This window comes from Struthio camelus, chromosome 17, assembly GCF_040807025.1.
Source record: "Struthio camelus isolate bStrCam1 chromosome 17, bStrCam1.hap1, whole genome shotgun sequence".
Classification (NCBI taxonomy): Eukaryota; Metazoa; Chordata; class Aves; order Struthioniformes; family Struthionidae; genus Struthio; species Struthio camelus.
Genome location: NC_090958.1, coordinates 11888967 through 11902899, shown reverse-complemented (window position 1 = coordinate 11902899; position 13933 = coordinate 11888967). Strand labels below are relative to the sequence as shown.

At 44.7% G+C, this 13933-nt stretch overlaps 1 protein-coding gene across 42 annotated transcripts in view; it reads left to right on the top strand.

Annotated features, from left to right (window-relative positions):
• The window catches only part of FBRSL1 (fibrosin like 1), a 560551-nt gene that overhangs the window by 532447 nt on the left and 14171 nt on the right, over positions 1-13933 (top strand). For 15 of the 42 annotated variants that reach the window (XM_068910794.1, XM_068910787.1, XM_068910789.1 and 12 more), the window contains 6 exons: positions 1528-1781; positions 6278-6513; positions 8724-8774; positions 9719-9814; positions 13212-13283; positions 13860-13898. In XM_068910794.1, coding sequence (XP_068766895.1) covers positions 1528-1781; positions 6278-6513; positions 8724-8774; positions 9719-9814; positions 13212-13283; positions 13860-13898 — 748 coding nt within the window. Of the gene's footprint in view, positions 1-1527; positions 1782-6025; positions 6514-8723; positions 8775-9718; positions 9815-13211; positions 13284-13859; positions 13899-13933 lie in introns of all 42 variants that reach the window. The other 27 variants (XM_068910772.1, XM_068910793.1, XM_068910807.1 and 24 more) reach the window with 11 other exon arrangements.

Sequence of the window (13933 nt, the reverse complement as noted above, 5' to 3'; positions counted from 1 at the left end):
GGGAAGCAAGCCAAGAGCACTCTCACTTTCTGGGTGAGATGCTCCATGTTTTGGATATTGTACTTCCTGGGCCAGCTCCGCAAACTGGGTTTCCCAGCAGTGGTGCACAGGTGCATTTGAAACGTGGTGATAAATGCCCCCTTTCTGGGAGTAAGGCATGTATAACTGTGGGATAATGTTCTTTTAGGCCCAGTTTCTAGTGGAGTTGGGCACTGTCCTGTCAGGACCAGCCAGTTCTGGCCTTAGAAATTCACGGTAGCTTGAGTTTGAACAGCTTCACTGTGTTCATATTTGTGTAAACTTCCACTGAAAATCTGTAGATGACTGGTTCATGGTTATCACAATTTCGTTGGTTCACTAGCACCAGAAGAGGAATGACTATGTTAGCAAATGCTGCGTCTATTAGAATGGGACTCCTGCGTAGACTGAAAAAACTGCTTCAGTCTGACATGTTTATTAAATGTGTAGGTCTAGTAGGAGGCTTAGCTTTCTCCTTAAACTGTCTCTGTCCAGTAAGTAGGATGGATAAAAACGATATGGAGAAAGAGTTTCTAGAAAGAAGAGTTTATCCACTCAACTGGCACCTGTCCTTTTGCTGGTACAGAAAACATGTCTCCGAAACCAGAACGAGAGTAGTTGCAAAAGATTAGAAAACTGTATTAAAGCATCTTATTTGGCGGCTCAAGGGTCAAAATATGCATACAGAGAGCTGCCAGTAAGTGTATATTTCATAGTATCAAGCATAGTTAAGCTATCTTGGTTGTACCCTGTAAAAACCACCACAGTGTAAGTGACTAATAATAATTCAAACTGTTCAAGATACCTCAGAGGTTTAGACTGCAACAAATACCGGTGTTGTGGGAATTACAATAAATAATAATAAATGCAGTGAAAATATCCTTCACCCCACAAAACTGAGATCACTTGCAGTAGAGTAATAATAATAAAGAATATTTAAAATATAGGATTATTATGAGAATAATATATTAACATGGTGTGTGCTTGCGTGCTTTCGTGACTATAACCACACAGCATGCAGAGCAGAGGTAACTTGGTCCCACAGTCACTCACAGTATGCAGCTCGGTACACCCAGAGTAACAGAAAAAGGAGTTACAGTAATTACATCTTGCAATCACAAGGGTGCACATGGCCACTTCAGGGTCATCGGAGGCTAAATAAAGGTGCAAAATCCAACTGCCTCTGTGGCCTCCCGTCATTAGCTCACAGACAGCTCTGAGGGTTGCAGCCTGCTCAAGCATCAAAGGAAATATCACTCGGGAGAACCCAAGCCCTGTCCTGCCCCGATGGGGAAGTTCATTAAGGTCTACATTAAGATCTGTTGGTCTATTCACCCCCAACTGAAAAAAATACATATAAGATTGGGGAAATCAATGTTGTATAGTTGTATTGTTTCTGGTAGTGTTCTTGCATTGTGTCAACTTGTATTGTAACAGACTCTTCTCTCTCTCTTTCTCTCTCTCTCTCTTTCTCTCTCCTCCTTCCCTCCCATGTTTTTCTCTCTGCAGCCGGAGCAGCAGTGCTAGTAGTGCAACAAGCATCAGCCTTCCGAAGCACCTTCCCCTCTCTCCCCAGATCCCTCCGCACCATTCCTCCGGCCCAGCCCTGCCCCTCTCCATCTCTAATCTTGCTACCTCGCACTTCTCTCTCAGATCGCAGACCCAACACCAGCACCATCCGGCCATGTTCGCCACCCCACCCACGCTGCCACCTCCACCAGCGTTACCTACCAACAGCCTCGTGATACCAGGTCACCCTGCAGGTAGGTTCCCCTCTCTCTTCCAGGGCTGGTGTCCCATGCATGCACTGGAGGGTGTGGAGAGATGGGCTGGCTGACAGGCAGGTAAAACAAAGTGATGCAGATATGTTCTGGGGCAACGTGTGCTGGAATCGTAAGAATATTAGTGAAAAGGGTAGGAGACCTGGACATACTTTATCAAACGAGAGATTCAGTTGTAGAGACAGCACTGTAGCTTCCTATAGGAAGTCTTCAAAATGATTTCTAGAAAAAAAAAAAAAAAACTCCTTTCTGGGGTGTGAGTTGTCCAGCGTGACATTCTAGTGTGGCACAGTGTGCCATTCTCCCCTTCTTTTTCCCCCTTCTAATGAAAGCTGCTGCTGTTAGAACTGACCTGAAGCTGCTTCTGAGGGGCGCAGAGAGTTGTTCCAATTGAAGGACAAGTAAGAAGCCCCCACGCCTATCCCCTGGACTGCTCCTTCAACAAGCAGCACATCCTGCTGGCAGAGCGGGATCCTCCGTGCCTGCAGGAGCACGCGCTCTCTGAATGTCCACGGCTGCTTAGCCTTTCTGTAGGAGGCAGGGACAGCTCAGCTGACAAGCTCTGCTGTTCAGTTCTTCCTATCTTTACATCCTTTTAGAAAATTTCCTTTGTTCACCCTGGTCCCTATTCTATTGTCACTTCTGCCCTAAATGCCGTGTTTATGGCTTATCCATTAGCCTACAGCTGTTCCTGGAAGAGGCCCTGGCAGCTGGAGACTTCCCTGCAACTTTCTCTTGCTGGGGCCTCCTTTTGATCTGGCATTTGACTCTACAACTAACTCAGCAGGGATTAAGTAGGACAAGCATTCTGCAAAAAACGTCCCCTTCTGTTTCCTCCGAAGCCAGTTAAAGGAAAGAGCAGATCTGCTGCTGAAAATTCTGATGACCTTGCATCCCCCTTTTTTCTTCTGGGAACTAAATAATGTCCCATTATTTAGAACTGCTCCTTTAAAGGAAAGAGAAATGTGAATTGGTCCAAAGTGAGCTCTCAGAATGATGATAGACAAAAAAAATACTGTGGGCTCCTAGCCAAAAGCAGGACCACATAGGCCAAAGCTGCCGGCTTTCACAGGCCCTGGCACTATCTAGAGTTTCAACCACATGGCTGGGAAGATGTTGGCAGCACTGTGGGGGACCTATTCATTGCTTCCTCTGTTTAAGGCAAAGAACTACTGTGATGGAGACGTTGAAAGTAGCGCAAAAAGGAAATAGCTATGTGCTCACTAAAAGCATGATATTGCAGTCGCTGAAAGCAAGTATGTTTTTACCATTAACTTGAGGAGGTGTAAGATCAAGTGACCTATTCACATTCAGCAGCTTGCCAGGAAACGGTAAAAGTCTTGCTGCTACTAAAAGGATTTCTCCTGCAGCTGAAGCAGGAGAGGCCTGAGTTAGTGGAGCAAAAGGTCTGGGCGTCTAATCCTGCAGACAGTGAAATGCCTCTTGTCTGCATTATATGAAATGCCTGCAAACTGGCACATCATAAAATCAATACAGAGCACGCTGCATAGCCAGGAGCTTCTGTTGTCATACACATAGAAGTTTCTTAAAAGCAAACAGTATTGCTGAGCAGCCCTGGAGAGCTAGGATCCAACTGCTGCTAGCAGTGTAGTCCTTGCTGTGCTGTTTGAGTGCACATATGCTCTCAGTAAAAGCACCAGCGTAGAAGAGCCACTCAGAGAGGGTATGGCCTTTTGAGGTCTCCTTTTATTCCTCTTCTTTTTATCCCCCTTCTTTGGAAGAAAAAGTGTATTTCCTTTAAGTTCCCTTTGGCTCACGTGTCCATGTTCCCAAGAGCAGAAGCAGAGCTCTAAGCTACTGCATTTGTTGATGCTAGTAACTGAGGTCTCTGAATCACAAGAATGTACTTTTGGTGTCATCTCTTCCTTTGGAAAACTAAAGCTTATACAAGGAAATTAAGAGCAACCCTCCTGTGGCCTGCTGCACTCTACTCAGGGGCACCAAGGCTGGCTCATATGTATGACACACAGGCAACACACAAGTCTTTGTCTTCTCTCCTGAATGGGAGGGTACTTAGCAACATCAGCAAATATCTTTTTTTTTTTTTCCTTCCATGCTCACCACATGTGTGCGCACAGAGCAGTGGCGTTTGGGAGTTCAAGTACATGTACTTGAGTATATGGCCAGACCCATCGGGCAAGGCCTCACTGACAGGCACAAGAACTAGGGACTGATGCTAACGTTGCCCAAAGCTTCTCACGCAACTGGGTCAGCAATCCCATCCTTGCTAAGAAGCAACTACTCTTCCAGGTGCCACACTGTTCCTCCAAACATCTACGAGCCTTTACTTTCCCTGACAAAGGCCAAAGTTGTGGTACAGGGTTAAGGGTCGGAGCCCGCTGCATATCTACCAGCCTGATGTCAAGTCTCTTGAAGAAATGGGTTAGCAGAGCACTGATAACTGCCAGTTCACTTAATCTCTCCCTCAGAAAAAAAAAAAAAAGGATTATCTTAATGGTAACGGAAGGATTCAGTTTCCTTAAGTCATGCCAGATTTAAGTGCATAAACATACGCCCAAGCACACACATACATGAAACCGTACTCATATTCTCTATAGATATTAGGTTTTGGTGCTTAGTGCTTTCGCTCTGTTTTGTGTTTGTTTGCTTGCTCCAAGAAGAATGCATTACAAGCCCTTTTGGTTCAGTGCCTTAGGCTTTAATGCACAAGTATATGTACTTTTTGCTCACCGTTTCTGTCCATGTGTTAGTACTAGTTATATGGATTGTGGCAGCCCACAATACCTGCTTTTAGCAGCATATTGTAACTCAAAAGCAAATGACTTAGGCACCCCAAATTTGCTTTCAGAAGTGACTTTCAGTGTGATGTAGACTTCTAAATGCTAGTAGAGACCTTGAAACTTCGGATCAGGGTGCTTATTTTTAAAGATCTTAACCACTTCACTTCTGAAAAGGAGTCATTTGGACATTTCTAATGTTACTCTAAAATGTTAGTGAAAGAAATGCTTGTACACGCAATACGAAATACAACTTCAAACTGCAGGTATTCTTTTGCCCTTTTATATTCCTTGTTGCAATTTAAAAGGGGTGTTACACTGAAAAAGGTAGAACTTTGAGATTTGTGTGAGCTCAGTAGCAAATAGGTCAGTTAGGTATGGGTGTATGTCATCAACATCTGGTGTCACAGACTGCTCTCAGCTTGGAAAACATCTAGCGTGTTGGATGCTGGTTCCTATTGGGAATTCTTAGGCAAAATCACAGAAGGATTTGACAGATACTGGCAGACACTTCTGGGGAAGTGGACGTTTGTTCCTATACTCCTCAGCCAGATCATTTCGAAAATGCATGTGTGTATCCTGCACCATCCTAAACAATATTCAAATTTGATCTCATTTGGTTCTACCAGAGGAAGATGCTGAGGAGAGGCCCTCTGACGTATGCTAGAGCATTTTGTTTCTGTAGTGGTTACAGCCTTCATGAGATCCTGAACCAGTTCAGCATTTCTCCTCTTCCCGCTGCTTCCTCCTCCTCTTGTAGAGGAAATGGCCCATGGAGGAGAACCAAATGTCAATTACAGCCTGCTAGAAAGTGAGGAAAGAATCGCTTAGCATTTAAACTCAAAGTTTCAAAAAATGCTATTTGTAAAAAAAAGCGTTCAGAATTTGTAGGACAGATATTCCTGGTCACTGTGTGTGTATGTCCCAGTGACTTCTGGAAAGCAGGAGGATGTGTAGGTGGTGTGGGGACGCACTGAAAAATGCTACTAGCAGTCTAGGCAGGTAGCTACCAGCCACCCAAATCCGTTGCTATCTCATTGCATTGTGGCTCCTGTCAAAATTTTGTCTCCTAAGTATACAAATGTTGAAGCGTAACGTGTGTGCTAGGTTCACAATGCATTTTCAGCACACATATGCTTCTGAATTTCCAAACCTCGATGGAAACAGGTCAGTATTGCCTATTTTGAAGTGAGCCACTAGTGCTCTAAAGCGCTCCCAACATTTTCAGCCTTGTGCTAGCATGGGAAAAATCCGGCTACCCGCACGTGAGGCCAGAAAGAGGCAAACTCACGGCGGTGCCGCCCACCCTTCCGGCGAGGGTGGCTGGCCGGGGCGGAGGAGACGGCCGGGAAGCGGGTCGGCGCGGGGGGCGCGGCGGGGGGCGGGCGGGGGGCGCTCGCGGGGGCTGGCGGACGCCCCACGATGTTTTCTGCTGTGATGACTCATGGTGTTCTCTCTTGTCTTTAGATACCAGCCTGTTGATATCATTCAACCAACCAATCATGTATTGCCAGCCTCATTCGGGGATTCTGATTGGTACTTTGTCACAGGCATCTCTCTTACCTCCACCAATGAGTCCTCACGTAGAAAACCACCACAGCATGACCTGCAGAAACAGGGAATGCCAGGTGAATATTGACTCTTTCTCCTCCGTCTTTGTGGAACTCACAGGCCCACGGGCCTCTGTGTCTTTTTTTTTTCTCTCTCTCTCTCCTCTAGATCACGAACTGCTCAGGCAAGAGCTGAACAACCGGTTTTTGGTTCAGAGTTCGGACCGGGCCGCTGCCTCACTTGGCCCGGTGCCGCTGCTGAGAGCGGAGTTTCACCAGCACCAACACACGCATCAGCACCAACACACCCACCAGCACACATTCACTCCTTTTCCATCCAGCTTGCCCCAGACGCCGCTCATGCCGCCCTCTGCACCTCCCATGGTGCGTACCCCAGCCCAAAATGTGAGGATAAGTAGAGCATCTCTGGTCAAAAAGCCTAACCCACTCTGTCAAAAAGCAGTCCTCTTCATTTCAGATAGGCGTTCGGTCTTTGTCCTTTGACAAGGCCCCGGAGAGACAGGCCCTGCACTCCTGACGGACCCACTTTCTGTCCAGAGCCACCACACTGAGCCATGAGTTCCCCCACGCTGCTACTGAGCAGCAGATAACGTCTCCTCGAGACCCCTGAGTCCTTCTAGTTCCCCTTTTTGTGTGTCCTTCGGCGTATTTCAGTTACCCCTTCCTCAGAGCTACACCAGCTCAGTGCCATGACACACCAAACCACACAAACAAGGGCACCGCAAAATTGGTGGCCTCCAGTACAAAGCACAGTCCCCACATGGGCTTCTGGACGCCACTCCTCTGTTCTGGGGGGTATAATACTTGCTTACTTGGAGCTCTTGCCATAAGACAGCATATGTTCTGTTTGATTAGAGTTTTGTCCCTCCTCCTCCTAATTCCCGAATCTATATTGATTTTGGCATTTATTATTTGATTACTTCAACAGGCACTAATTTGTGTGTGGCTGGTTCTTCTTGTGGGAGACGTCCTCCTGGCCGTGTAATAAGCTTTAGCGTTTTTTCTTTGAAGTTGCTTGTAACACAACCGGCCTTTGCTGCAGCTGTTAGAAAATTGTTACATATCTGGCGCAAATGGATTTTGTCAGTACTTTAAAATGCGCTCTCTCCCCCTTTCTGACAATTACTTTGTTAGGTTGGAAGAACGAGATTCAGGTTTTTTTCCTTCTCAGTTTCACACTGTATCTAAAATGTAGAAAAACAGTCCTTTTCTGCTAGGACTAGCACAAAAGCAGGGAGTAAGAGCAAAAGCAGCATTTGGGAAGAACTCCCAAGAACTCAAGGAAAATAGTATTTCAACGCTTTTCTTTGCCACTGTTGATTGCCCGATGACATTGTTGGGTTGTAATCTCCTTAGCAGCAAAACAATTAAAGTAATGCCATCCACCCGGAATTCAGCCCCCGGTGTTTGCTCAGTGTACTCGTGTGTAAACCCCTTCCCCTCTTTTCTTGGTCTGTGTAAAACAACCTTGAAACTTTTCTCAGAAACCTGCTGTGTTATTTAAGAAGCGTGATACCTGATCCCGCTAAGAGCTCGCTCCCCTCCCACCCGTGCCTTGTTGATGGCTGCCGTCATAGCAAAAACAGCTTGCAAGGCTCTTTGTTATAGTCCGCTCACATCTTCTTATATTCCACTAGATCAGGTCTGTTAATCCCAGCACCAGAGAAGAGCGTTGAAATTTACAGCTGCATGTGTTTAGTGATTTATGGTATTTACACTGGAGGGGACATGCCTCCAGTGATAACTGTAATTAATGAAATTACAAATCCACTCTCCTGCCCATAGAGCAGTGCGGAACAGCAGCTGACTTGCTAAAACAAGCAGCTTTTGGTGGGGTCCTAGACCTCCCTTTTCCTGCCCGCTTCCCCTCTCCTTCCTGCCCAGCAGAATGTACATATTGTTCTAAAATGCAATGTATACGTGCTTTGGTTTTGCTTCCAAGGTGGTAGAGGACAAATGGCGATAAAAATAAGTAGGGGGCACAGACTGCATGTGTGAAGGTGTTAAAACCCCACGCTTGAAAGGAAAAGGTTAACAGTCACCTTTCCTCCAGGGAGCACTCTCTTTGGGGAGAGAGATTTGTGCATCTAAAGCCATTAAGCCCCTTCCAAAACAGATTCTGCCTCTTCCAGGATCCCAGGAAATGGGGAGCAGGTATTCATTGCCCCATGGTACAAACTGTGGTCTTGTGAAAGGTTTTTCTCCAGCTTCTAATCTGTGATCTAGTTGAGTGCTTTAGAGGTAGATCCCGGATCTCGATCCGGAGCTGAACTGGGCTTCCTGGTGCTGCAGTTCCCGCACGGTTCTCTGGGTGACGAGGGAGCTGCTTTACATGGAGGCCGCAGAGCTGGAGGAGCCTGCGGCGAGGCTCCGTAGCACCCAGAACAAGCGGGGGGCCTCGAGCTCTCCGCCTCCCGTAGCACTGGGAAATCAGTCAGCTCCCTCATGAACGAGCACGGAATAATCAGTCAGTTTGGCTGAGCTAAATGCTGTACAGATGGGCCATGATTATTTGTCTGTGTTGAAAGCCTGATGTGTCCTGTACTACAGAAAACAAACTCACCTGTTTCCTTTTTTTTCTCTTTTCTTTCCAGTTTGACAAGTACGCTCCCAAATTAGACAACCCTTACTTTCGACATTCCAACGTGAGTGCTTACGTTTCTAGGTGGTGTCTTTGTTACTGGTTCTGCTTGCACTTCTTTTGCTTGTTTTCAATCGATGGGTAGTGTGTTGATTCATTCATTCCTAAAGCTCTTTTTCAGTCTCGATTTATTTATTTATTTTTTTAAGATGGAAAATTTTCTTTGAGCTTTTTTTTTTTTTTTTGAATCTCCGTCTACTGCATTTTTGCTGCTGCGGCTCTGTATCGCTGTGCCTGGGGTGGCAGAGAATGCGCAGGAATTGCTAAAGCAGTTGTCACTGCAGTATCTTTGCAGCTGGTGCTTCTCACGGTGCAGCAGCTGGGAGTGCATGGCTCTTTCACAAGATTTTGCTCAGGTCACAGGAGTAAGTCAGACTGGTGGTTTCTTCCTGGTGCTCCCCACTGCTCCAAAGCACAAAAACTCTGTACAGTTTTGGGACTTGTAAAACTGCTGTATGTGCTCAGGAGAGGCCTAAGCAAAACTTAACCCAGCCCACACAACTGCAAGGTGGTGTGCATGTTGCCTGTAGTTAGTGTGTAATACAGCATCTTGTGGTTCTTTTTTTGCTTTGAAAGTCACGTTTCAAAATAGGATCTATTTGTTTACTACTGCAGAAAAATGCAAAGTTAACCAAAAAATGAACACAAGCCAAATCATTCCAGTTCCTCTAAGAATGGTGAATGCTCTGTGCTTCCCGCAATAGTTCCACAAATTCTGAAGGCACACTTGGTTAGTTACTTTCTAGAAAAATGCATTATCAAGGAAATTCACTAGTTCAAAGACAAGTTTTGGCTTTACTCTTAAAAATTTTGAAAGCAAATTCAGTGTGTATTTTCACTGTGGCACTCGTTTGACACAGTACTACTTTTGTATGTGCCAAGCTTGGCACCTACCTCCATTATTGTTCAAGTTGTCCTGTGACATAAGCATCTCTTTTTCTTTTGTAGTTCTTTCCAACCTATCCTCCAGCAATGCCTGGAATGCCACCCATGCTTCCACATTCAGGTCCCTTTGGGTCACTTCAGGGAGCATTTCAACCGAAGGTACAAACTTCTTCTTCTGCAGGCTTTGTTCTTTTGCTGGGAGAGAAACTGTATTCAGAGTTGTGTCTCTGGTGATTTTATAGCACATTTATAGCACATGATTTAATTAGCAGAAGTGGAACATAGAGTTGGAAGTGATCACCCCACAGATCTGTGAGCATCCTGTGCACAAAGCAGCCTACCCTCTAGCGCACGTTTTCTCTTAGCACTAGCAATTGTTCCTTGGAAAAGGACAGTGGTTCACTTGGGAGGTCAGCTGAAACTGGAGGAGAAGCATACAGTCACATGCATTATTTGATTGAAATATTTACAGCTCATATAGACTGATGAGTCCCAAATCATGTTATAAATTAACAGACTGAGATGGCAAAAGATATACCCTGTTTACTCCCAGTAAAAATGAAAAATTGACTGTACGAGTGTGGGAACAATAGGGAGAGACTGCTTTACGTGAGTAGAGCAATTTGAAGGAGCTGAATTTTTATTCCCAGCTCCGACACTGTCTGACCTTGGGCAAGTCGCTTGAATCTTCTGTTCCTCAGCTTCCTCATCTATGAAATTATCTTGCAGTGGGTTTTATAAGGGTTGATTAATGCCTGCAAGCTTCTTTGAGATAGTGTGTGTGAAAGGTGCATTGCAACTGTAACGTACCATTACAACTAGCACTGATTGGCATTTGGAAATGTTGCCATGATAACCACCATTTTCAGTGGCTTCTACAGTGTCTACTATAGTCTGCTATTTTTTTTCTCCCAAATCTGTTCATTTTATTAAATATTTTTAAATGTATGAAAAGTATTAAATCCATCCAAACAAGATAGATATAGCATTTGTTTGAAAATGGAGCATTTACTCCATTTGTAAGGTGACGTTTTGGCTTCCTTACATGCTGTGATTTTCAAGTTTTCTTATTTCAAACTGCATCTCCATAGAACTCTGCTACTGTGTTAGAAGTCTTTAAGAGCAAGCACTGTGTCCAGTTCTTTCCTGTTTGCCTTTGGAAGGTCGTTTCTGTAACCACACCGAAGCGTGTGCTGCAGGGTATACTTACCTAGCAGTCCTACTGACGTCAGTGGAAGTCAGCAATTAGCGACCACTGCAAATAAGGCCTCATGCAGCCTTTCCACTTGGATTTCATTTTTTGAGTGGAACCTGGAGTGTTTCCTCAGTGCCCATCAAATGCCTTAGACTTTTATTCTTGAGACACATTGCAAATAGCAAAGTCTTCAAAAGGGCCTTTTTCAACAAGAATTCTGCATGTAATGGATACAGGCATGGAAGAGAACAGTTACATCTAAGCAGATGTAAGGGACAGAGTGTAGATAATCCTTGATGGAGTTTGTCTGCCAATGGTAATTGTTGCTATTGCGAAGAATGCCAGGAGGTCCCTGTGGACCCCAAGTTGTCAAGATCTCAGCTCTACCTCCCAAGAAAAGGAGCTGCACAAATAAAAGTGGAACTGGCAAAATTTTGCTCGCATGGAAATAGGGCTCAGTTTTGCTATAAGGCTCCTGTTAATGAGGAACTTCTGATATACTGATAGCATGCTCTTCTGGTTTCCGTCTTCATTACGGAGCCTTATAGATACGATCTTACTGTAAAAAACCATTAGACTAAAGAGAAACAGTTACATAGCAAGAAAGAAAAAGCGAGCACAGACTCTTTACATTTTTAAACAGTTCTAAGTGCCGTAATAAACTAAATAAACTAAGCTAGCTTTTAATTCATTTTAACGATAGATATATAGAACATTTGCTAGTTTGAGGTTAAACATCACAAGGTCACGCTCTGGTACCCTGGTTAATCTAACATCACTTGAGCTCTGCACAGTGCTGTATTTACATGGCCTCTAACAGCCGAACAAAGAAAAGGAATAGGTTGAAAAACGGATCTGCCACTTTGGCACATTATTTTCCAGCTTCTTAGAGGAGACAGAGCTGAACTGCTGGGCAAAGCCACTCAAGTCATTGTTGCTGCGCCATTTTTCCATTCTCTCTCCCTCCCAAGTGAAGCCTTCATAATCGCTACAGACCCGATGATTTGATTTTGGCACGCTGAATCCTGCACTTCTTACCTTCCAAAGCAGAGGTCTTAGTTTTGTTTTTCTCCTTCCCATGTCAGTTGCCTACAGCTGTGTGTGTAAATCCACCGCACATAAATCCAGGCTGACGGTAAACTGCTCAGTGAGTTTCCCAAAGGCCATTTCTCACAAGCAGAGAACTTGAAAAGGTCAGAAGTATTCGGTTTACTTTGCCGGAGGAAGCGTTCACATCTTTCTCCAGGGGACAAACGGACAGGATGACACCATGCCATTAACATGTTGTGATCTTAAAAGTCTTGTCTGTATGATAGCTGTAACTTATTTGCCACCTTATATATACCTCAGCTGTCAGGCCCTGGGAGCACAGATCTGCCTGGGGAGTGTGTTGACTTACCTACATACGTGAGAATGCTCCTTTGAATGAATCTGGAAGTTATGTAGCCTTAGACAAATTAAAACCGATCTTTTCCCCCACACCCATAATTTTACTCATTCCTTGTACAGTGTGACTGTTTGCAATCTGTTGCAATTTGGCCTAAAATATAAGTGAAACAATCAATTGGGGAATTAGGTTTAACCCCTTTGCACTCAGCTGTTTGGAGGCGCCAGGTGCATTTGCACCAGGAGTGGGAGACTGATGCATTCCAGAATGAGAAAATGAATGAGTTCTTGGGGATCAGCTAGAACAGGGCAACAGCTGGGATCCGGAGGAGGAGGAGGCTCAGGGATTCGTTCAATGAGGTGTTTAATTCTTGCTGGAAAATGATGGGATAAACAATGCAAAGCTATAAAAGACCCACAAGCACCTTCTAAGGTTTCTCATTGTGCCTCGTCAAACCAAATAGATGGACTGTTGCTGTTTTAACTATTGTATTACCTAGCCCCGGTCAGAGAGGGGCCATGGTCCGATAGTTGGAATATTGGACTGGGACACCTGAGTTGTTCTGTTCTTGACTCGGATGCCAACTACTGCCTCAAACACTGGGAGAATCAGTCCACTTCTCTTGCTTCCTCTCCTACTTTCTGCCTGTTTTATCTAGAGAATAAGCTTCGGGAGGCAGGGACTGTCTCTTCCCATCCATTTACACACTGCCTAGCACAATGGGATTGTGATTTCAACTGGGGCTTAGAGGTGCTGCTGTAATACGGTTGCCGCTACTAAATGATAGTAGATGACACAGTGGTTAAGTGCTGTTGGCTGTCAGTAAGAGATAACATTTAGCACTAATGTAGCAATATGCGTGTTCAAAGCACAGTACAAACATGGACTAATTAATGCCATTAACGTTAGATAGAGATGTTAAATGTAACACTGGTATCCGACAGTATTACTCACACTCTGTTCTTGTCTTTCAGACTTCAAACCCTATTGATGTAGCAGGTAGACCAGGCACAGTTCACCACACCCTTCTGCAGAAGACTCCAGGGGTAGGCAACAATATATAACCTTTCTTTGAGCTTGTCTGGAGTTGCAGTAAGCACAGTGATAGCTTGTAGGAAAAAGAGAGGGCAGTTGATGAGAAAGCTGACCTTCTAGACTCTGAATGTGCAGTCAGCCCACAAGTTTCTTTGCCGGGTGAGACAAGAGTAGCCTCCACCGATTCGTGAATACAAGGGGTTTGATTGGCTTGTTTAAACAAAGTTAAAGGGAAATGGGGCAGGAAACCCCTTCAGGGTCTTTCCCCTAAGCACTACTTGGAGGGTAGTAGGTTTTACACACTCTGTTTCAGTACGATTATGAGCTTCATAAAAGCACTGGCCCTGTTCAGTTGCTGGCGTGAAACTGCTTTGTTTATCATAAAATTCTGCTGAGTTCAGTGCAAGAAATGAAAGAGAAGTTTTAAGCCTCCTTTAAGCCTTTTGGGTTTCCCGTGTCACAGAGGACTTCTCTGGAACATTGCTTTCTAAATGCGTTTACTTGTTCAGAGGAAGGAAGTTTCCCACCTTTCTGTATATTGGTTAGGTTTAGAAAGACTGATTGTTTTATTTCTCCTTTTTCCATAGGTGTCAGACCCTTACAGGCCTCCAGTAAGAGTAAGTAAGGTTTGTGGGGGATTTATATATATATATATATTTTT